This window comes from Euleptes europaea, chromosome 5 (genome assembly GCF_029931775.1).
Source record: "Euleptes europaea isolate rEulEur1 chromosome 5, rEulEur1.hap1, whole genome shotgun sequence".
Classification (NCBI taxonomy): Eukaryota; Metazoa; Chordata; class Lepidosauria; order Squamata; family Sphaerodactylidae; genus Euleptes; species Euleptes europaea.
Genome location: NC_079316.1, coordinates 37,490,018 through 37,513,376, shown reverse-complemented (window position 1 = coordinate 37,513,376; position 23,359 = coordinate 37,490,018). Strand labels below are relative to the sequence as shown.

Here is a 23,359-nt window from a genome sequence, read left to right as displayed (position 1 = left end):
CAGAATTCAAGTGTGTGCCCCCCCACCCCCGGAGCCCAGAAAGAGACAAGCGAGCTACAAAAGAGATGGCTGCTATTAGCACTACACAATGAGTTCAATAGGACTCATTTTCCCCTTTAGAGATACAGGCTTCAACATCTGGGTTTGAGAGAAAGAGAAGGCCCTCCGTGTGGTTCTCTGATTAAGAAAAATAGCCGAGTGATCTAGGTCAACCCCCACCCCCAAACCAACACTTTCTCCACAAGCCTTTCAATCAATTCTCCCCTGCATTATTCTCAGTCTTCTGGTGGTTGCTTTCACCATGGAAGCCACACCCATTGTGCTTTCTTTCTCTTTGATAACATCTCCACTTTTCTACTTGGGGACTGCAACATTTATGTTGATATATTTTGCTGCCCCAACTGCCTCTGCTGTCTGATCCCCTTCCCTGACTTGTTCTGAACTCCTCTAACAGACTCGGCTACTCACTTGGAACCATGCCTCCATTAGAACAGATCTGCCTTTTTCTTGTGTTCTGTGTGACCACATTTCCTTCAACACTGCACCTTCCCCATATTCTGTCTTTTACGCCTTCCTGGGATCTATTAATTTTACTTCCTTTATGTACACTTCAACTTCCTCATCATCAGGGACCCAGTAAATTACCTCATTCTCTTCTCCTCCATTTTACCTTCATAACAACCCTGTGAGGTAGGTTGGGCCAAGGGTGCATGACTGGCTAAGGACACCTAGAAAGCTTCCATGGCAGAGTTTTGATTCAAACAGGGATTTCTCAGAACCTAGTCGGATGCTGTAACCACCACACTAGCACACCTGCATTCTATTGCTGCAACAGTCTTCTTTCATAATTCCCGTGTCTTATTTAAATCCTGCAACATTCACCTTCAACTCACTCTCCCAACGAACTCTTTCCCCCCCTCCAGCTCACCATCCTAACTTGCCATTCTATACTTGTTAACAATTGCAACCAAGAAATCAGAAGGAGATTGAGACTGGGCAGGGCAGCCAAAAAGGAGCTAGAAAAGATCCTTAAGTGTAAGGATGTGTCACTGGTGACCAAAATCAAGGTAATTCATGCCATAGTATTCCCCACTACTATGTTTGGGTGTGAAAGTTGGACAACAAAGAAAGCTGACAGGAAGAAAGTTGATTCATTTGAAATGTGGTGTTGCAGGACAGCATTACAGATACCGTGGACTGTCAAAAAGACAAATAAATGGGTTCTAGATCAAATCAAGCCTGAACTCTCCCGAGAAGCTAAAATGACTAAACTGAGGCTGTCATACTTTGGTCACGTTATGAGAGTCACTGGAAAATACAATAATGCTCAGAAAAGTTGAAGGCAGAAAGAAAAGAGGAAGACCCAACATGAGATGGATTGACTCAATCAAGGAAGCCATGACCCTCAGTTTGTAAGACCTGAGCAAGGCCGTTAACAATAGGATGTTTTGTAAGTCATTAATTCATAGGGTCACCCTATGCCAGAAGCAACTTGACAGCATTTAACACATAGCTCAAGTTTTGTGTCTTAGACTGTATCTTTCATCCTAATTCTTGTTCTTTGTATACTCTCTGTATACACTGATAATGTGGAACACTTCCTAGCTGATCCAGCATAGCACATTGGCTTTATCTTTGACTTTTCTTTGCTTCCATATTTACATCATGTCATTTCTCTCTGTAGAATATTAAGAAAATATGATACATTACTGCTGCCTTAACAGTTCTGGTTCACATTCTGATCTTCTCTCACTTTGACCTACTACAATATTTTCTTCATCCTTCATTGTTATTCCTCAACTTTCCTACCTCTATCCAGAACTCTGCTATTAAAATAATTACTCTCTCTCATAGTACATATCATGCAACACCTGTACATAATCCCTATGATGGTTTCACATACACTCAGATCTACAACAAACGTCTTGTTCTTACCCTCAAAGTCCTCCACCCCTTCATCTCTTTGCCACTGTAGCCAGATGTATCTGTACCAATGACCATTGTTCCTCCACCTTGGCTATCCAAAGGTGTGCTGAAAGAACTCTGCATTTTTGTCCTTTTTTCCTTGAATGCATGTGTGATGCTGCCCCTCTACTGCCAGAAAACACACTTTTCCCCATTTACATTCTGTCCCCATCCTCCTAGGAATGTACATTCTTCTAGTTACCTTTGTTCTCATCTTCCTCTCTACTTTGGGGACTAAATTAATTCAAGGAGAGATAGTTCTATCAATGGCTATTTACAATGATGGCTAAAAGGAAAATAAGTTCAGAGATAGTATGCAATTTAATACCAACTGCAGAGAGACAGCAGCAAGGAAGGATTGTCATCTTCTGGGCTTCCCATGAACAAATGATTGACCAGTGTGTGAAGCAGGATACTGGACTTGATGGACTTTTCATCTGATCCAGCAGGGCTCATCTTATGTTTTAACTACACATACAGGTAGAGGCAGCATTTTCAGAGATACACATACAACTTGAATTTCCCACTCTGATGCTTCCCAGAGCAGCAAATAACTCATCCTAGACAGGTGGCAAACACAACCTATTGATTGTTTTGGTATTGATTACAGGCCTGTGTGTTACACACTTTTTCTATATGACAATGTGATTGCTTAGATTGAGGTTATTACTACAATAGAAGTTGAAATGGTGCTACATTTAATATTTGGAACGAACATTAGAATAACTTAGTAAAAGCTAAAATGAAAGTGTCATAAGATGCTGTCTTCAGTGGCAGGTATGTCTTTAAAATCAAAAGAAAACCATCAATTCATTTCTTACCCCTGTAGCTTGTAGATGTTGCCTAAATTCATCCATTGTTGTGTTTGAGATACTCATATCTCTAAACATTCCTTCCAGTTTAGATGTGAATTGACATCCACATTCAGTCTGCAAAAAGATATTTATATGATTCCATAACTCCAGAATTAAATACAAATCATTCTAGCCAGGTATTTAAGAATCAAAGCATTATGAACTGCAAAGGACTTTTTAACGCATGGTTTTAGAGAGCAGTAAGAATCTCAAAATCCCTAGTTAATAATGCAAAGATATGCCATGATTTTAACATACCAATTAATAACATACTCCACTGAGTAGCACATTTTTCTCTCTCAATTTTATTAATTCCCATTCCACACTAAAGCAGAGAAACTAGTACCGTATATACTCATGTATAAGCCGACCCGCGTATAAGCCGAGGTGCCTAATTTTCCCCAAAAATGGGGAAAAATTAGGCACCCGTGTATAAGCCGAGGGTGGCTTACACAATGCCCCTGCCCCAGGTCGCCCTCCCGCCCGGCCTCCCGGGCCCTCCAGACCCACCCCGACCCCAGTGCCACCCCTCCCGGGCCCTCCACACCCACCCTGACCCCAGCGCCACCCTAGGGGGGAGGGAGAAGAGCCCCTGAACCCCTTACTCACCGGGAGGACGAGGCCCGCTGATCAGCTGGAGGCGGCGGCAGGGAAGGCACGCAGGCCGGAGGGGGCAGCGGCCGCGGGGCCCTGCCTGCACGCAGGAAGGCCCCGCTGGCTGCTCCCAGGCCGCAGAGAAGGTGCGCGGGGGGGCGGGGCTGCCGCGGGGCCTGCCTGCACACAGGAAGGCCCCGCTGGCTGCTCCCAGGCCGCAGAGGTGTGCGAGATGGCGGCGGCGGCGGTAAGTTCCCCCTCTCTCCCCCCTCCCCCCGCCTACCGTATTGACCCGCGTATAAGCCGAGTTGGCTTTTTTCAGCCCTTTTTTTGGGCTGAAAAACTCGGCTTATACGCGAGTATATACGGTACATTTTTATCTTGACCTTCCTCCATGGAGAAAAAGACAGTACACAAGGTTCTCCCCAATCTTTTTACCCTAGCCACCTATGAGAGAAATTAGGCCAAGGGTGTGCCACTGGCCCCAGATCAACTGATCAGCTTCATGGTTAAGGGGTGATTTGAACCTTGGTCTCTGTCCCAGTCCACCATTCTATCCTCTACCACACTGGCTCTATAAAAGAGTAAGAGCAATATTGGAAACACTATCCCTGAAGACCTCCCCTCCACCATGTATTCTCAGATAGTTTTATTTAGAGCATTCGGCATCCTTGAAATCCCATTTCATATCCAGCTGACTATCATATGCTATGAAGTTGAAGAGGAGAAGAGTTACAGTTTTGGAGATAAAGTGCTTCCCTCTCCACAAGATTAACTTTTGAGGGCCCATTGGGTTATGGACGTGCACACCTCATCCACTTCTTGCAATCTACTCCCCAACAGTGAAAAGGTATTTAATTCACTTTGCTAACAGGGGGAAGAGCTGCAGCCTAAGAACAGGTGAGGGGGTATCTTTCCCTCTTCACTAGTAAAGAGATTCCCAGGGAATCCTTTGAGTAGTGATGTATGACCATTGCCTACATCACTGCCTTCATTGTCTTCCACCCCTTTTCCACTTTTTCTAGAATGGCTCACAAAAATGGTGGGAAATCAAACTGCCACTCCAAAGCACCACAGCATTAAGGTTTTCAAAATGGTATGGGAAGATTATCACCAAACAATTCTCAGCTGCAATGAACAAATATTTAGTATCCAGCCTTAAAAGTTTAGAAAAATGGCTAGCATTACAGCCACACTTGTGCTAGCTGGACGTTGGTCTGAAAGGGAAAGAACCCAACCCCAAGCACTATGGAACAGACAAGAGTGAGGAGCCGAACATTACCTTCAACTTAGAGATCATATTTTTCTCAGAATCATCTGAAACACTTTTGTTCGTCAGAAGCCTCCTTGCCAAGTGCTGCTTGTAGTATCGTTCAAATACATCTTTTTCTTGCATGAACCGAAACAGAACCATTGCCTTATCCAATATAGTCTCTACCTCTTGTTCTGTTAACTGTAAACAAAAACAAAGGAAGCAACCGTATTCCAAATTAGTGATGTAAAGCCCATTACATGACTAAGAACTAACACTGAGAAGCTCCATATTTCATGTAACACCAATTTATGCTGTGATAAATTCTAATATTACTTGTATGGGAGAAAAAGTTCCACAACAAAAATTATGCATGGCATACAGAAACTTAAGACAGAAAACATTTTCCTCCAATAAAGTTTATGGGCAGATGATTCAGAATGGACAAGAGAAAGCACTTGTTCACACACAAAACTGAAGGAGGAGGAGAAGAGTTGGTTTTTATATGCCAACTTTCTCTACCACTTAAGGAAGTATCAAACTGGCTTACAAATCACCTTCCCTTCCCCACAACAGACACCCTGTGAGGTAGGTGGGCTGACAGAGCTCTAAGAGATCTGTGACTAACCCAAGGTCACCCAGCTGGCTTCATGTGTAGGAGTGGGGAAACCAACCTGGTTCACCAGATTAGCATCCACTGCTCATGTGGAGGAGTGGGGAATCAAACCTGGTTCTCCAGATTAGAGTACATCGCTCTTAACCACTATACTATGCTGGCCTTCTCCTGGAACTATTGCCATATTGCCATAGCTGGTTTAAAAAAGAAAATCAGATCAATTCATAGGGAACAGTTATATGGCTAAATAAAATTTCATCTTCAAAAGCAGTATACTTCTTAATATCAGTTTCCAGAGAGGCTTTGACCTTTAGGCATGCTTATGAGTCTTCCAAGACTCCTGGTCAACCAATTTCAGGGGAAAGAATATAGGTGTAGATGTTCCTATGTTCTTAAATACATGGTGGAAGGGAGAAATACATGCAGTGGACATATACTGGGGAGCTGTAACCAACTGCAGTTCCTTAGTTCTCATCTTTTGGGGTTTCTGAAGGATTTGGAGGGGAGTCTTTCTATACTTTCTATATGGAGCATCAACAAACATGGACATGTAGTGACTCTTAAATGTGAAGCAACAAAACTAAAGGATGACAAATTATGACCAAGTCAGAGGTACTTAATGCTCCAAATGAAAGGTTTTCTAGGAGTTCTGTGTTATATAGTAGCCTATTCATTCCCTTCATTATGTATGGTACATATTAGATCAGCAGACTAGATCTCTTTCCTGCAAAGTGTAATTGCCATAAACCGGAATCTTGCTCTAGCAAAAGAAATGTTTTCTGATGGTGAAATACAACTGGAGCATGATCAAGGCTTCAATGTCAGCAGAATGGAACCTTTGGATCCATCTCTTTATGTTGCTTGTTTATATCCATATGGTTTGTGGAGCTGAAAGCTACTTTTCTGAAGAGATTAAAGAAATTACTCAACTACACTACTTATTTTATTTGCAAATTAGACAATATACATTAGAAAGTTTAAAGAATACCCCCCTCCCAGATTTACTGATGATGAACTGAAATCATACTTACTCCCTTGACACCTTTTTTCAACTTGTCATCTATAAATAATGAGAGATATTCTGGAGACCTAGAGTTGAGGTTCAGGAAATACTCAAAGTCTCCTGCAATAGTTTGTTTGAAAAGCCTATCATTGTTGAAAGATTCTTGGAGGAAACGGTCAAACCGACTCTTCAAATCCAATAAACCCTTGAGCAAACAAACAAACAAAACATTTTTAAAAATCCCATTGTTTGTACAGAGATTGTAACAGCAGCTGACTTTTGCTATGGGATCCAGAATCAAAAACTGCTGGGTTAGAATCTTTCATTTGTCACTAGATAGTTTCAACTAACTTATACACAAGGAACAACGAATTATTTTACATAAAATTCAGTGTGTTTTGAATGTGTCCATTTAATGACACACTGGTAAATGAGTGATCAAACTGTTTGAAAACTTGGATCATTTTTAAACACTGCAGGAACACAAGTTACCCAAACTTTTCTCCTTGTTTGCCTCTGATGTGAAAAGCTACTAGAACAGCACTGGAAGTTCCAATTAAGTCTTTGGCATAACGGGGGTGGGGGAATGAACACAGCAAGAAGCTTTTAGGTACCTGAATGTAGTCAACTGGGTTCTTTCCTTCACCCTCTTCAGATACAAGCGCTTTACCTTGTTCCCTCAGGTAGGAGCTCATACACTCGCACATTGTCTTTAAACCATTCGGCACACGGCTAAACAACTTGTACATACAAGCAAGATCTGTAACAGAAAAAGAAATTTACTACTAACATGTACTATCATAACACTTTGCAGATGAGCAGAATACCAGATTTGTCAAACTCCTACTTCCCACTGCAGTGTGGAACAGAACGTGAGATTCTACATCCTTCTATTTTTTGAGCATAAAGTTCTGTAATTTCTTCCTTTACTTCTTCTTAAATAAAGGTATATGATGTTTTAATATATTAGAATATAATTCTATCAATGTATGCAACTCTGTGGTTTATATTGAGAAAGGGCTACAGTATATGCTGAATTGTCTTACCGATGATCAAATGCCATAAATTAATGACAAGAGCTAAACTGAGGATAACATCTCCAATGATCACCTAATGCTAAGTGACTAATTTTATAAATAAAGATTGGTAGAGTTTGAATCTTCAGGCTAAAATCTGGCTACCATTAAGTAAGCATGAAGCTAATAGGCTAGCCCCTGGTTAAAATTTCCAGAAAGAAGGGGAGACATTTTTTTTCCAGTTCTGCCCCTCACAACAGACCTCTGACCATCCTCCCAGCTGTTCCCAGAGGTCCCCTGTCCCTCAGCAGCAGCATTTCAGGGGCATTTTTGGCTGCTGCAGGAAGATAGATGCAAGTAATTCATTTCCTTGGATAAAAATCCCTTCCATCTATGGAAATTTTAGTCAGTATCCAAGAAAACATTTATCGTATAAGTTTGGAAGATGGACTTTTTTTTAAAAGGAAATTAATGGAGTAAGATGGAATTGAGCTTTCAGTTCAACTGCACATTCATTCAAACAGGTTAACTCTTTAATAATACCACCACCTAGCATTTCAAAGGGCTTCACACACACACTATCTTCACAATTTTTATACCAGCCTATAAAGTGGGTTGCATCTATTTATGAATTGAGTTTGACTCCATGAAGTCAAATGGCTCACAGAATTGTTCTGAAGAACATGCCTTTTATGAAATACATACAAAATCTACAGTATGACATCTGACAGAAGCAAGATGCAGCATGCTGGAAGATAATTTTTCATATTTTTGGATAGGTGATGCATTTTACATGTCAAAATTATACAGAACTTCTGCTGATCTACAGCAACTGGTGAAAAGCTCTACAAAAAGTTCATATTTGTAAACAACAGTGAGAAGAACCAGTAGCTTTGTTAAGTCAACTGGCATTTCTTACAATGTAATGAACTTGCAGGAGATATCTGAAACCCAATTAGTCACCAATAATTAGACTCTCTTGACAGCTTTTGAGAGAATGTAGATGCTGAGGGAAGAGGAAATGCCACGCGCCATACGCTTCCTATCTCTGCCCTTCCTTCAAAACCAAGCTGCTCAATGATGCATCACTAGCACTGCAGAGGCATCATCCAAACTTACCTTCAGTTTTCCCATTTTTCAGCATATGAACCAGTCCAGAGTTCTCCATTTCCACTATTGTTTTCATATGCTTGGAAATAAGTTCCCTCTCAACAACTTTTACAATTGGCTCTTCAGTTGATTTATCAAGGCAGTGCATCACACGTTCTATTTCTTCATTAATTCTAGCTTCTACTTTCTTTATATAAACTGAAGCACTATTTTCTGCTAAAAATTTCTGGCTTTCCATCTGTAATGAAATATACACATATAAGGCAGTTTTTCCCCGCTTATTACACTTTTAATCCTACTAATTTCTGTTATTCGTATGATTGTTTAAGTTATATTTTAGGTAACATAGCTCCTTCTACAAATCCCGGCCTGCGGACCATGAAGTTTTAAGCAATAAACTATTCAATATCTGGATGTAACAATACAGTTTTAATTCTTACTGAGCCTTTTGGGGGAAGATTGGATGCAATTATTTCAGATAAATGAATTTAAATAACCAAACAATAATCAATTACAAAGATGTTTGAAACATATACTTGCAAGATATAATGTACCTGAAAAAATTCTGCTGACATCTCTAAGAAAGGAGCTTCAAAATCTTCTTCATAGACTGATCGTCCTTCAAGACCTAAAATCATTAACATCTGGCAAGCATTTCTTATTGCTCCTCTGTAAAAACATTTTTAAAAGATTTAAAGATTAAATTTCTTTTAGCAGAAATAGAATTTGCAAAGTCATTCAACAAGAGGTATATGGGCTCACTTAGATCAAAAAGAGTGGTCAGTATTGTGTATTAATGAAAGACCTGATAGCTAAGACCAACTTTAAAAGTTGTTTTGTTTCTGTTTCGGACACCTGCTAGTTAGTTGGAATTGCCGTGCTTTGCAAGTTTTTCCTCATCTGCCTTAAATCGAGATAATATTAAATTAAAAATTAAAAATGAGTAAGTAGCCTTCATTAACGGCAAGAATCAAAGAAGAGAAGAGCTAAGACGACCGAAAACACAACAGTCTCTACCATTTTCCCAAGACCAAAGAACATACTTCTGTCATGGAGTTAAATGTAAATCATGCATGGTATGCAGAATGTATGTATTTTACACACTTACACTCATTAGTTAGCATAAGTTATCCTGAATTAGTAATAGCTCACTGAATCTGCTTATGACTTTCTGCAACCACATAAACAAGCATTTTTCATTTCCATTGTTTTAATGCATGGTTAGTGACCTTGAGAAGTTTATTCAGCTAGCACCAACTAGTTCTGATAACGGGAGAAGTAACTTCTTATGAATGGCCATTTGTTTGCCCATACAAATCATAGAGAACAGAACACTAACACTGAAATTAGCAACCTGTACTGAGTCTTCAGTTTGCAAAGGGATGCTCAATGGAACATCATGAAATAAACAATTCGGCAAAAACTTGTTTTTTCATACACACTTTATATAAGCTCCCACCACCATGTGTCATATGAACTTCCTAGATCTAGATTCACTGAGAAGATCTTTTTATATGTTTTTGGTAAGATTCATTAGATTTAATTTAGGTAGAATAGGAATGTCATGCCCTAACCTGGATAACCCAGGCTAGCCCGATGTCATTAGATCCTGGAACCAAAGCAGGGTTGGCCCCGGCTAGTATTTGGATGGGAAGTCCAGGGTCGTGACGCTGAGGCAACCAATGGCAAACCACCTCTGAACAGCTCTTGTCTTGTTTACAGTTTACAAATTCAGATGGTGCCCTATGCTATGTAGCCACCTTATATAGGTGGACTATCTTTCACAGGTGAAAATAGTCTGAAGATGATAACAAGTGGGGACAATTAACCTATCAGAGCTCACAGGCCCAAATAATATCCAGGGGAACGGGAAGAGGAAAATTACAGAAGGGAAGAAACAGAGAAGAAACAGAAGGAAGAAAGAAAGGCAAGAAGAGAAAAGAAACCAACCAGGAAGGATGGGGGAAGGGGAAAAAAAAGGAAAAGCAGGGAGGCCAACTGATCTATATAACCATTGCTGTCCTCAATCTATGCCTGGAGGAACATCTCCATCTTACAGGCCTGCGGAACTGAGCTAAATCCCACAGGGCCTAGGTCTCATTAGATAGAGAGTTCCACCAGGCTGGGGCCAGAGAAACTTCAGGACCAAGCTATCATTGACTTGTTGTCTCTGACTGCTGGGGAAGCCAGAATTTATATACATCTTCTGGCCCCACCTCTTCAAGCAATGTACTAAAATGAATGACAGGATTGTCCAACTGATAACGATGGAAGATGCTGGCATGCCCATTGGCTATAATGGGAGCGGGAATGCCAATTGCCTTGGACTGGCCTACTGAAATATATTACAGGAGGCAAACATTGCAATGAAAATGCAGAGTGGATTTTGTGTGAAGGTCTCTAGTCTGAGATACACTCCTCTAGGACTGCAATACAGCCCCCAAGTAGAATGTCAGCCCCTGGCACTAGCTGAAGAGTTCTGGGCCTCAAATGACAGCCACCATAGTAGAACGACAGTCCCTAGGAATATAATCCATACTCTGGGACTGGAATGATGACCCTCAGAGTGGAATGATGGTCATTCCAGTCCTAGAACACTTCTGCTACTTCCAGAGACAGTCATTACATAAAAAACATAAGTAAAGCCACACTGGATCAGACTAAGGCCCATCAAGTCCAGCAGTCTCTTCACACAGTGGCCAATCAGGTGCCTCTAGGAAGCCCACAAACAAGATGATTGCAGCAGCATCCTGCCTGTGTTTCATAGCACCTAATAGGCATGCTCCTCTGATACTGCACTCTGTGTGATGTTACTCTAGCCACAGAAGACTCATGCTACTCCCAGGGGCCATCATTCCACTTTAGGTGCTGTCATTCCAGTCCCAGGTTCATACCCTCCCTCCCACCAGATACTAATAGAGTCAGAATGTGTCTGAATGGGGCTGTGGACAGGATATAGTGGTCAGAGCTGATGATCAGAAGGTGTTTAATTTTCAGAAACAGATGCATTTCCCTAGAGGAGAAATCTCCCATTGAAGTTAAATGGAATATCGTTGGATGGAAGGGGGGGTGTCTGTGACAATAAATCAATGGGTCACCAAATCATCTAAATTTGAACTTGTGGGTCCCCATACAAAAAAGGTTGGGAACTAACGCTCTATGTGATGTTTGGTTAACTGAAAATTTTGACTGTATTGGTTGGATCCATCTTTTTTGCTGATGCAAGAGTGAGGAGAGGCAGTCATGCTTCATCTCCCCTCCCTGATTCAGGCTAATTACATATGGCTTTTTTAATTCATTTTTGCGTTCATATTTTTTTTATGTCATAGTTACACAAACACAAGGATACACCAGTGTGATGGCTAAGTATTTTTTTACAGTTTTTAATAAGTGACAAAATATTAACAGTTCCTACCACTTACTGAATTTACACAATAATACACAATAATAGTTTCTGTCACTGGTTCTGCCAGGGAGTTAATTTAATTTAATTGGCTGTTTAAGTGGTTGCTATTGTTGAATTAGTGTACTTTTGCTTTGCTTCATTATGCTTTACTGTTTGATTTATTTTATATGTTATTACTGTTGGAAGCCACTTCCACTTTGCATGAAATAAAAAATACACATTTCTGAATTAATAAAAGAGCAACTCTCTACAAATTTGCAGTATGGTCAAATTGTTTAACACCAAAAGATTGTTGAGACTGGGGGAAACCTAGTGCCCCAGGAAGGGGAGAATGGCATGCAATCTTAGCTTCATAATCTTTAAAATGGGCAAACTGTATGCCAGAGAAAATAAAGCTTTGATTTGATCTGAAAATAGTCAACAAGGAAAGATGCAAATTTAACAATTTGTAATAGCAGCAGATGTAGACTAAGCAGTACAAGATCAATAAACACAAAGCACCACCAGGAATTCAGGAATACAGTGGCTGTGACAGTAGCAATTTTGTTGTCATACCTGTCTACAACTTCTCCTTTCCGCTCCCTTGCAATCATATCCAACAACGTCTGTCGTAGATGATCCCTAATACACCCATAACGTACAACTTGATCTCGAAAGATAATTAATCCCAAATTGTAGACGTTTTCCACATTATTTTGTTGTACATATACACGGTCCTAACATTAAAGAAAAAATATAAACAAATTTATAGTTCATACAATTTCACAGTTTCAAAGAGAGTCTAAAGCAGTGATACTCAAGAGGCTCGGACTATGACTCTTTGACATGCCAGCTGTGGCTCTTCTCTGCACTGTTCCCCTACTGCGGCACACACTCCATGTTCTCACAAAGTTAGCAAGGCCATTACCTGGTAGTGTTTGTGCTTGGCAGGTACTTCCCACTTTGAAACAGTGGCTACCACAAGGATTTGAAGACCAGTAAGCTCATACAGAGGATGGAGAAAGGGCCCATCCTTCTCTGCAAACTCTAAACACAGCACTCAGGAAGAGCGCATACAACCACTACTATGGCAGCCACCCAGGAAAAAAAGCAATGGTTTTACTCCCACTGCTTTATGGCCAGATTGCATTCCTCTAGGAGCCTTGACCCTCATTCTGAGAAAGAAAGCCAATGGGGAAACCCTTCCTCTCACTCCAGATACTCCAGGGCTGGCTAAAGTTCAGTAGTGGTGGGGAGAGGCAACCCTACATGCTTGGAAATAATCTAATTAAGAAAGCTATGGTTATATATTTAATATTAATAGTTATATTGTATATTATTGTGTGTGTGTTTGGTAGTGTGGCATACAGGGCATATACTAGTCATGTGGCTCTTTTGATTGATGGTGTTATGATAAAGGAATGCAGGCTACCTTGATTAACATACAAGAAGAACTGGCCCCCACAGATCACCCCTCTTTCTTGGGAACAAAGCCATAAACTCCTTGGCTTTCAGGCTGAGGGGAGATGGTTTCTCTTTAAGGAGACAAATGGGCAGGATGAAGACGACCATTTGCCTACCTGACAGGAAAAAGCAAGATAGATTTCTGTTTGGATATCCAGCGTTAGGGCAATAAGAGTAGAGGACTTGCACCTTGATATGATTGGGAAAAGGTGTGGGGCAGCAAACATGGAAACCCAACCCCAATTCCAGGATAGGTCAGGGAGAAACCCTCCTGGCTGGGAGATAAAGCGTTAAAAGGTGTGAAAGGGTACAAGGTGAGGAACAGGGAGAAATGTAACAAAGTCTGCATCAACCAGCTTTTGTTTGAAAGTTCCAGTGAGGCTTGTGTCCATTCCTCCGAAACGAATGTAAAGGTAATACCAGTAACTTGTACAACTTAATTAGCCTCCTGTTTTGTTTCTTTTTCTTAGCTCTGTAACACCTCAGTAATGTTTTGATAGTATTTCCAGTGCTCCTGTGCCCTTGCTAACAGAGATGTATGCTAGCAAATAAAGATCTTTTTTCCTTCCAAAGATCTCAGACTGTGTTCAGAGATTTCACCCAGGGCACCTGGCTATTTGTTCATACATAGGCCAAAAACTCCTGACTGGGCTGAAGTTAATTAACTGGTAGGGGAAGTGTGTGTGTGTGTGTGTGTAGCAGTTCACATACGTAAACGTAGCCTGTATCCACATCTCAAATTGTGGACAGCAAAAGGCAGAGTTCAAGTGCTAGTGTCTACCCGAATAAGACCAGAAAGGAGGGCAAGGAGGAAATCCAAGCTTTCTCTTACATGCAGATTCCCCACTATCTCTTGAATACTGTTGCGGGGTGGGGGGGAAGCATGGTTTGGCACAGATGGCAGTTGCAAATGTGGCTCTCCACAAGTCACAGAACAAAGTACTGGTCTAAAGGGACTGATGCTTAGAGCTACCTAAACATACATGGCGTTTTTAGAACTACTGGGGGGGGGGGGAGATCCCCACTCTCCTCCCCGACAAACCTGGCTGCACCATAAATTTAATAATTTGGTTAAGATAAATAAAACACACCAGGAATCAAAGTAATTCATCAAGTATAGGAGCATTTTTAAAGTAAATTTAATTTTGTACAGTGTTCTAAAACTGAAACTTGATAACTATATTAATTATCATTATTTTGTGGCAAGTGAAATAAATGTTTATGTATTATAATTACTGGAGAATACTTGGAATTTTTATTTTTTGCCTTGTTATGCATAATGGAAGCACGCTCAAGCTTCAACATCTACACATCCACAGCCTTATCATTTGAAAGACAGTAAAGATGAAGCTCAGCTGATGACAGGCAACCAATTGTCTCCTGAGTTTTGTTGCTCATTGGTAGCAGACAATTTGAACAGTATAGGAAAAGGGAGAGGGTGATTCATGCAGTAAACCTTAAAGGGTATCCTGCATACATCTGAGTGAAATTAACCAGGCAACAGAAATGTGATCAACATCAGACATGCATTCCTAAATCTAAACTCTCACAATGTCACTACTTTGCTAATAGTTAACAAAATGTTTCTAGGGAGACCTTATGGACTCCACCAAGCCACCACAGTTGTGCCTTCCTTGTCGTGCCGATGACATCCAGACTATACTGGCAGATGAAACACTCCCATGCAAACCAGAATACTGTAGTCAGCTACAGCTAGTCAAAAAGCTACAAATTTCCTAATTGAAAAAGCATGTCACCTACAACACCTGTTCACAGCATTCAAATACTAAAGCAATCGGATATACTTGGATGTTCTTTACATGTAATTCTGTTCTCTGTATTATATGCCAGTATCATGTAAGTGGGCTGATGTGCTTTGACTGGGCAGAGCTGGGATTTGCTCTGATTGGGTAAACATATACGTCCTGATACAGGCAGATCCAAAGGGACATTCCAGGTTGGAAAAACTATGTATGAGGTAAAGGCTTAAATACCCCTTCCTCTCACACCCCCAGTCTGAACTGGAGTTCCACGCACCGTTATTTAGAAAGGCAAAACACGCAATTGGGAACTCCCAATGTATCTTAGTCATGCCTTAGCCCTTAAGTCATGCCTACCTCACAGAGCTGTTGTAAAGGAACAAAATGAAGGGTGCTACCCTGAGCTCCTTGGCAGAGAGATAAAAATGTAAAATAAATCTTGGGTACCACCAGTACTGAGCAGAAAGAAACTTTGTAAAAATGTCATCTCCACAAGGTAATGCTAGATGTTAAATTTGTTTCCCTACATTTAATAATCCAGTTTATTAGAGGGAACAAAATACTTTGCATAAGCTAGCATACCTTCAAAAGAACTGAATAATTAATCTGGGTGGAATATGTGTACCCTTTAATCAGAAGGGCAGACACAAATCCGAGCGTTCAGTGCCCTTAACTACTGAATGATTCACCAACAGATGGGATCTCACTTGCAATGTTCCTTACCCCATTGACAGGATTATACACACAAACCCACTTAAACTTATGGATTGCAGATTCTGTGGTTATACCCCCACTCTTCAGTTAATGTAACTGGGTGACTGTGACCCACTGACATAACCTAGAATGATAACACAGGGAGAGGATAATCATGTAGCCCTTTGGCAAAAGGGCAAGATAAAAATATAACTGGTAACAATGGAAAACATAGTACAAGAGATGATATTATATCCTTAAGGACTCCTGGTGGAGGATCAGACGAACCTACCAATCAAACCGAGAGCCAGAGATCTGGTAATACTATAGTTATCAGCATCAGCCAGTGACTGGCAATCTTAAAGATATAAAAGGGGACTGTTCACACTATTCACGCCCCCAGGTCTGGTATATCTTTATTCATCACTGCTGCCAGGAAGAGCCACCCTTTCATCTGCCTTGGTGAAGAAAAACTTCATCCCCTTTAGAGACAAGAACATTTGCTACTTAGCCTTAGTCGCTAGGTTGCACACTTTAGGGACAGGCTACTTCCCCGACCGCCAGCACAGAACTTTTGAAGAGCAGTAGTTGGAACAAGAGCACAGGGAAGACTTTTAACATCGCGGTGCCATTCCCTTCCCAGTGCCTTCCTAAAGCATTTTTATTGAAATAAATCAGATTTTTTTGGGGTGGAACCAGGAAGGGGTACCATAGTGACGTGAAAGTCTCCCCAATGCTCTTGTTCCAACTGCTGCTCAAAGTTCTCTTACTGAGAACCTGTTGGGGACAAAGGAGGCACATAAACATTTAAGGAAGTTAAATTTAGGATACATCTATTCATGCTGTTTTTATGGGACATGTTCCAAAGCAGTATCAACATCAAGTGGTAAAGTGTATACCTCACTCTAATTATGAGATCCACTTCTAGATGTAGCTCCTGGGAAGCCTGTATTGTAACTTTTTGCAAAATAAGTTGCAAAGCCTGATCAAGGGAAGCCAAGAACGCTGCCCACTCCAAGCCAACAATGTGAAATGCCAATATGAGATATTACTCCAAAACAAGATGCACTTTCAAATACATATCTAGTCTGCCATGGAACAGCAGGCTAGGATGCGTACTCCCAAACAGAAAGTCTTACAGTCTAATTTGGGAAAGTCTTTTCAAGCAATCTGAATTATAGAGGTATTTGAATAGTCAAGAGTTGAGGCCTCCCTGAATGGAAGTAAATTTATTCTTAACTATGATGAGTAAATGCCTCAATTAGTGCACAGTGGTCCACAAAGAATCTTCCATTATGCAATAACTCTGGGGGGACTAGCACATCAAACCCCACCCCTAAGCTTGAACTTTGTTGTACAAACTTCCTCTTGGCTTTTGCAGGTATGCTAGTAGTGCTTGAATGCTGTTCTTTTCATCAATGAATGTTAATGAAACATGCATCTCTGTCCTCTACAGCACAACAAGAAGCACAAAACACAAAGTGAGCTGGAAAGGCAAAATAGTAGATGGCTCCTGTAAGTCAGGATAACACCAGGAGCTCTCAAAAACAGTTGATAAAGAGAAGAAACACGAAAGGGCATATTCCAATGAAGTAAGACTAGAAACAAGGACTATCACCACTGCATCAACAGAAGCTTCTTCAGCAGATTAATTCTTGGTACAGATATTCAGCCAACATCAGTTTTCAAACTGAGGAACAAACCAGACACCCTCACCTTCACCACATGCCTAGTGCCATATATTATGCAGGGGTGCCACACAGTGGCTGATATGCATGACTGTTTCCCATTTCTAAGAAGGGAAGAAGCCACTACCAAAATCTAAGATTAATTTATGTCCCACCTTAACTTTCTATGGCACTTCTTTCACCTGTACCAGTGGAATGGAAAAAGGAAGATGCTGGCAGAAATACAGATTATGGAACATTGTGTACAAAGTTAAAAAATTCAACATTAAAAAATTCAACATCTCACATTTAACATTCTGTCAACATGAAGGTGTCTGAGGACTTCCTTGAAATGGAATAGTTCTAGCTTTGAAATAATTTACAATACCAGATATTACCCACCATATACATCAGAATGTCTCTAATCATCACCATAGCTGTCTGATGATCATTCCATGCTTGGTTTAATGTTTGGAGGAAGTTGTTATTTAATGAGTTTAACACATCTTCGCGCACCTGCAACAGAATAAAAAGGTTTCAAGTTAACTTTCTCAGTACAGATTATTAAAAGGCCAGTGTGCTTTGAGGTTTCTACTTCATATACTGCATTGTTCAATTTAATCGTTTACTACTTTTCTTATATGGTATGGTCAAATGGTTGCTCGCTTGGTTCAATTTGGTACTCTTACTCCTATTACATTATTCATTCAATGTCCCATACTATATTCTCCCCCCACACTCTCTGTACTCTGTAATCCATCTTGAGTCTCAGAGGGTAAGGCAGGCTACAAACCAGCTAAATATACAAACAAGACAATATCTTTCTATGGATGCAGCTTCACTGGTGAGGCTGGAATGTGCTTCCAATTCTGGGGCTCCTAGAAATGTCACTAAATTGCTTTGATCCCCACATTGACCCCGCCCTGGCAAACTGAGATGAGACAATCCCCATGACTTGCCCCTCAACATGTGTACATTATATTTCAAAGAGCAAAAAGCTCAATCACTCTACAAGGGCCAGCTCTCTACTGCCTTACATGCAGAGAGGAAGATTACTGAACAGTATATTTGTTAGTTGTTTCTTGATACCTGCCAGTTTTTCTTTTTTCTTTTACTCTCTGTCTATTGGATAAGACATTTTTGCCCCCATTCAGGACCTTGTCTTATCCTGTGTTGGATAGAACCTGTCTGTTTTTGCACTGGCAACAAACCTTGCCCACTGGGAACTGGATATCTGGGTTGCTACATGGAACTGGAAAGTGGAAGAGAATATTGTGGTTTGAATAGACTGCAAATTCTAACAAACAAAACAGCAAAGAGGAAGCATCTTCCATTCTCCCTCTCATGTCTGAACTCTATTCCCAGATCGCTAAAATACAATGGCTCTTCAGGATTACCAAGCACTAAAAGAAAAGCAGCCTGCACACAGCATAAATTAGACAGAGAAACAATACGTTCATGAAGATCATCCAGCAGATTCATGACTGAGGTACCTCTACAAGCTTGGACATCCCAGCTCCCAGTTTCCCCACTCTCAAAACCCAATTCAAACTTCGTATCTCAATGCTGAAGGTCTGAGCCAACATACTAGTCACACAGCGGTTCCAACTAGGCATCAGGTTTATTTATGAAATATTTATATAAAGAAGAAGGAAAGACCAAAAATAAAACCTGAAGCCCCACCAACTTCAAAATTCAGAAGCTGTCACTGCTTTGAGTTTGTGCTCATATCGAATGAACACTCCTGCACGATTTCCAGTAGGCATCAAATGGTGATAACAATACGTTCATGAAGATCATCCAGCAGATTCATGACTGAGGTACCTCTACAAGCTTGGACATCCCAGCTCCCAGTTTCCCCACTCTCAAAACCCAATTCAAACTTCGTATCTCAATGCTGAAGGTCTGAGCCAACATACTAGTCACACAGCGGTTCCAACTAGGCATCAGGTTTATTTATGAAATATTTATATAAAGAAGAAGGAAAGACCAAAAATAAAACCTGAAGCCCCACCAACTTCAAAATTCAGAAGCTGTCACTGCTTTGAGTTTGTGCTCATATCGAATGAACACTCCTGCACGATTTCCAGTAGGCATCAAATGGTGATATCCCAGAGTACTTTATTTCCTACTGCGCAGGTAGCCATAGTCACTGTGGTAAACACAGGTACCTTGGGAAGGGGAACAGCAGGTGTCTCTCCTGTGATTCTCACATGAACCAACAATTCAGTATATTACTCCTTTTTAAACTCTTGGGTGAATGGGCTGCTCAAAAAAGTCAGTCAAGAGATTTACCGTATTTATTTTTTTGCTCCTGATGCACAGAGCATCATACCAAGAGCACTTTTGGTACAAAAAGTGAATAGAGGAAGTTAGACGTGTATCTATAAAGTAGAGCCTGTTTCTTTATTTTCACATATGCAATGGCTATGTGCAAGCAAAAGTGGCAGCTAATGTAGCTACATGATTGTGTTTGATCTCCAATGCCAGCCTCTTGCCCTAGACAGATGAAGGAGTTACCTGTTCTATCCAAGGAACAGGCAGAATGTATGCAACATGACATTTTATACAACAAAGCTCCTCCATATTTACTATTTACTACATTTTCACCTACTCTTACCAAGGCAAGGACAATTCACAGCAACAAATAGCTTAGCAGAATGCACTCTACATTGTATAGCAAAGTAAATAAAAAGGAAAGCTACCCTATTCTTAACACACACTAGATATCAGTCACTCAGCTGTTCAGTCTAAATAAGGCTCTGAACAAGAAGAATCAAATGCACTTTAGCATTTGAACTCTGCAACACACACACATTTCAATTTACTTTTATTTTTGAATCCACTGCTTATAGTTGACATTGAATAATTGGCAGGTACAATTATGAATGAATTTAATTACAACTAACCAGCATGAAGAAGAACATCTTGTTGGCAAGTGTGCTCATTTTTTTACTGTATTGCATGAATATCTTCTTAAAGTGCTAGCATGTGAGAGAAGATATTCAACAAACCATAAAATACAGATTACTGAAAAGCAATTCTTCTTACCTGTGCTACAGTATAAAAAACCCAAGGAAACACCAACTTAACATTCTAAAAATGAATGCAACTATTTAAAATTATACCCAGAGATTAGTGTGTAACAGTTTAATACCCTTGCAGACCCTTATCTTTAAACTGAACCTGTGCCTTACTGTGTATATTGTCACTGCCTTTTAGAACACATGAAAAGTAAAAGCCAACTTATTTATACATAATATCTTTATGAGCACCTGTAGATGTGTATAAATGATACGTTGATAGAGAAGAACCATTCAGCATCCCCATTCCAATAAAAAGAGTTAAGCAACAATATTAAGTGTAGAATTCCCAGTATATTCCAGGCTCTCAAATTCCACATGATAAATTATCAATGTATGATAATTATCATAATAATAAATTGATAATAAATTATCAATGTACAGATTCTGTACAACTTGGCTTCCATTAACTATTTTTATCTTTTGCACTACCTGAAATTTATCTCTGGTACTGTTAAATACATAGCTGACCTCTCTGCCCTCCCAAAGGGGAAAATACCTAGGTTTTTTTTATGCCTATTCAGTTTTAATCTACTATTCCTACAATAACCACAATCAGCCAAAGGCCCCTTGAGTATGTGCCTTTCAGTAGCAGACAGCCAGATAACTCACAGCAAAATCCTTGGGAAAAATGGAACACATAGCTTCTGTATCTCTTTTCAAAAACAAGATGGTAGAAAACCAGGCAAGCATTCTATCCAGTTACAATTTGACCATGATAGTTTGGAGACAGCAGTAGTGGTGTGTCAACTGGACACTCTCAATTATATCGACTCATTTTAGAGAACATGAGGGGTGCCAATATTACTAGTAAAATTAATGATGAGATCTATACTACTAAAAAAAATTAATAAGTAAGGTTAAAATAGGATAAATATATATATGTATATATGTATATAAAAGTACTCAAGTTTCAAAATTTACAGCGATAGAACAGTAAGACCAAGGCCCATAATAAAATGTAGAAATATAAGAATATATAGAGCACAATAAAACAATAAAACCAAAGCTCAAGAGTACAAATAGATAAATGAATAAATAAATGGGCTATAGTTTAATTGTATGCCTGATGTGGATATAAATATAAGATACAGAGATATATAAAACTAAGATACAGAGATATATAAAACTATTTAAATTTCTAAGAAGAGGTGAGAGGGATAGAAATAGAAAAAGCAAGGGAAATTAGAAGTTACTAGAGATAACTAGTTGTAGCTGGTTTAAAACAAGGGTATGGCTATTTAAAAACAAAGCTATTTAAATGGCTAGAATAATATTAAGAGAAGTTAAAAGCTTTAGATGTAGGGATAAGGATAGTGATAGAAATAACAGGAGTAATTAAGAATTACTGGAAATAGCTAAATATAGTTAATTTAAAATAAGGGTGTGGCTGCTTAAAACAAGACAAAATAAAATAAGATAAAATAAGATAAAAAGATCCCTGTTTAAAATAGCACTTATTTAAAAGTAGGAGCCTACAACGGCTTAAGTGTAAGAGGTAAATAAGCAAAGATAATAAGGGGCATCTCAATTATATCAATACAACATCCTTTGTCAGGTTCACAGCATGAACAAAAACTTGCTGATAAAGAGGCTCTATGATCTAGCTCAGGGGTGGGGAACGTCAGGCCCGGGGGCTGTATAAGGCCCGCAAAATCATTTAGTCTGGCCCTTCGTGGGTCCTGGCAGATCTCTAGCTCTGAAGGACCTAAGACTGGCGATCCGCCCCCTTCTCCGGACAGGAATAGCCTCTATTCAAGGCTGTTGTGAGTTTGTTTTGCCGAGAAAAGGAACCTTCTTTCCTCCTTGCAGAAGAGTCATTAGCTATGGAGCTGCTAGGACCGCCCAAGAAACTGTGTTAACCGTTTCCCACCTGGGCCGTGGAGAAATGTATTCCCTCTGTACTACAAGAGGGCTGGGGGGCGGAAGTGGCGACAATGGAGGGCAGGGCCAGAATGCGCAGGGGTGAGTTCTTAGCCAGTGTGTTCCCTGTTTCATCCCTGCAGGCAGAGGAGCCAGCTGTAGAATCCGGCCCTAACCATGTAGAGCAGGAGCAACTCTGGCGTGCGGCTGGACGGCTATGCCTGGCTGGTGCAACAGACCATCCTGTGCCACCACCGGTTGTATGCCTGCCTGCTTGCCCGCACGGGGGGTCATCTGGGCAGCTGCCTGCTTGGGGCTTGGTCAGTACCCCTTCTCCCTTCTGGTTCTTTCCCCTTTAAGTCCTGCAAAAGACAGGTAGAGCGGGAAAGTGCCGGATCGGGAGTTACTGGACCAGGCTCCTTCACCTACAAGCCCTGAGCAGCGTGTCTCTCACTCTGTCTTGTGTTTGCTGCCCTGCCTGAATCTCTCGGGCCCAGCTGGGGATGGCAGAGCTCAACAGCGAGTCGCTCTATGTGGCAGACATCTCCGGAGCCGTCTCCGGTTGTGCCTCTTGGCTAAATGTTTGACCAAATATAGCAGGTTAAATTTTAAGTTGATAATTTTGTATGGCCCGTGAATGATGTTATAAATATCCAAATGGCCCTTGGCAGAAAAAAGGTTTCCCACCCCTGATCTAGCTATAAGTCTTACAATGTTATCCATTCATCTTGTGCTCTGACACTACAAAATTAGCATCACAAGGGTAAGTAATTTCAGGGTACAGGCTGCGTATGAAGCGAATAGATTAATTTCTAAATATTAATTTGCCTACATTTGTCAGCTTCCTTTGCTGTCATTATTAAGCAACTTTTAATACCACAAAGACTATGAAACACTATATAAATTAAAACACCTTATAAAAATCTGTAAAATGCAGTTTTGCCATATAAAATGGAAAAGGTCATAATGAGAGAACCAATTAACAATTTTGGCTAACATAAAAAGCACTGGAATTCACCCTAACCAAGACTGGG

The 23,359-nt window shown here is 40.4% G+C and overlaps 1 protein-coding gene across 1 annotated transcript in view; it reads right to left on the bottom strand.

The window, feature by feature from the left end:
• The window catches only part of CUL3 (cullin 3), a 56,890-nt gene that overhangs the window by 12,183 nt on the left and 21,348 nt on the right, over positions 1-23,359 (bottom strand). The window contains exons 3-10 of the mRNA XM_056849375.1: positions 17,782-17,895; positions 12,372-12,532; positions 8,965-9,079; positions 8,420-8,648; positions 6,899-7,044; positions 6,313-6,489; positions 4,696-4,866; positions 2,787-2,894 (exon numbers count right to left, since the gene is read on the bottom strand). Of these exons, the coding sequence (XP_056705353.1) occupies positions 2,787-2,894; positions 4,696-4,866; positions 6,313-6,489; positions 6,899-7,044; positions 8,420-8,648; positions 8,965-9,079; positions 12,372-12,532; positions 17,782-17,895 (1,221 nt within the window). The remainder of the gene's footprint in view (positions 1-2,786; positions 2,895-4,695; positions 4,867-6,312; positions 6,490-6,898; positions 7,045-8,419; positions 8,649-8,964; positions 9,080-12,371; positions 12,533-17,781; positions 17,896-23,359) is intronic.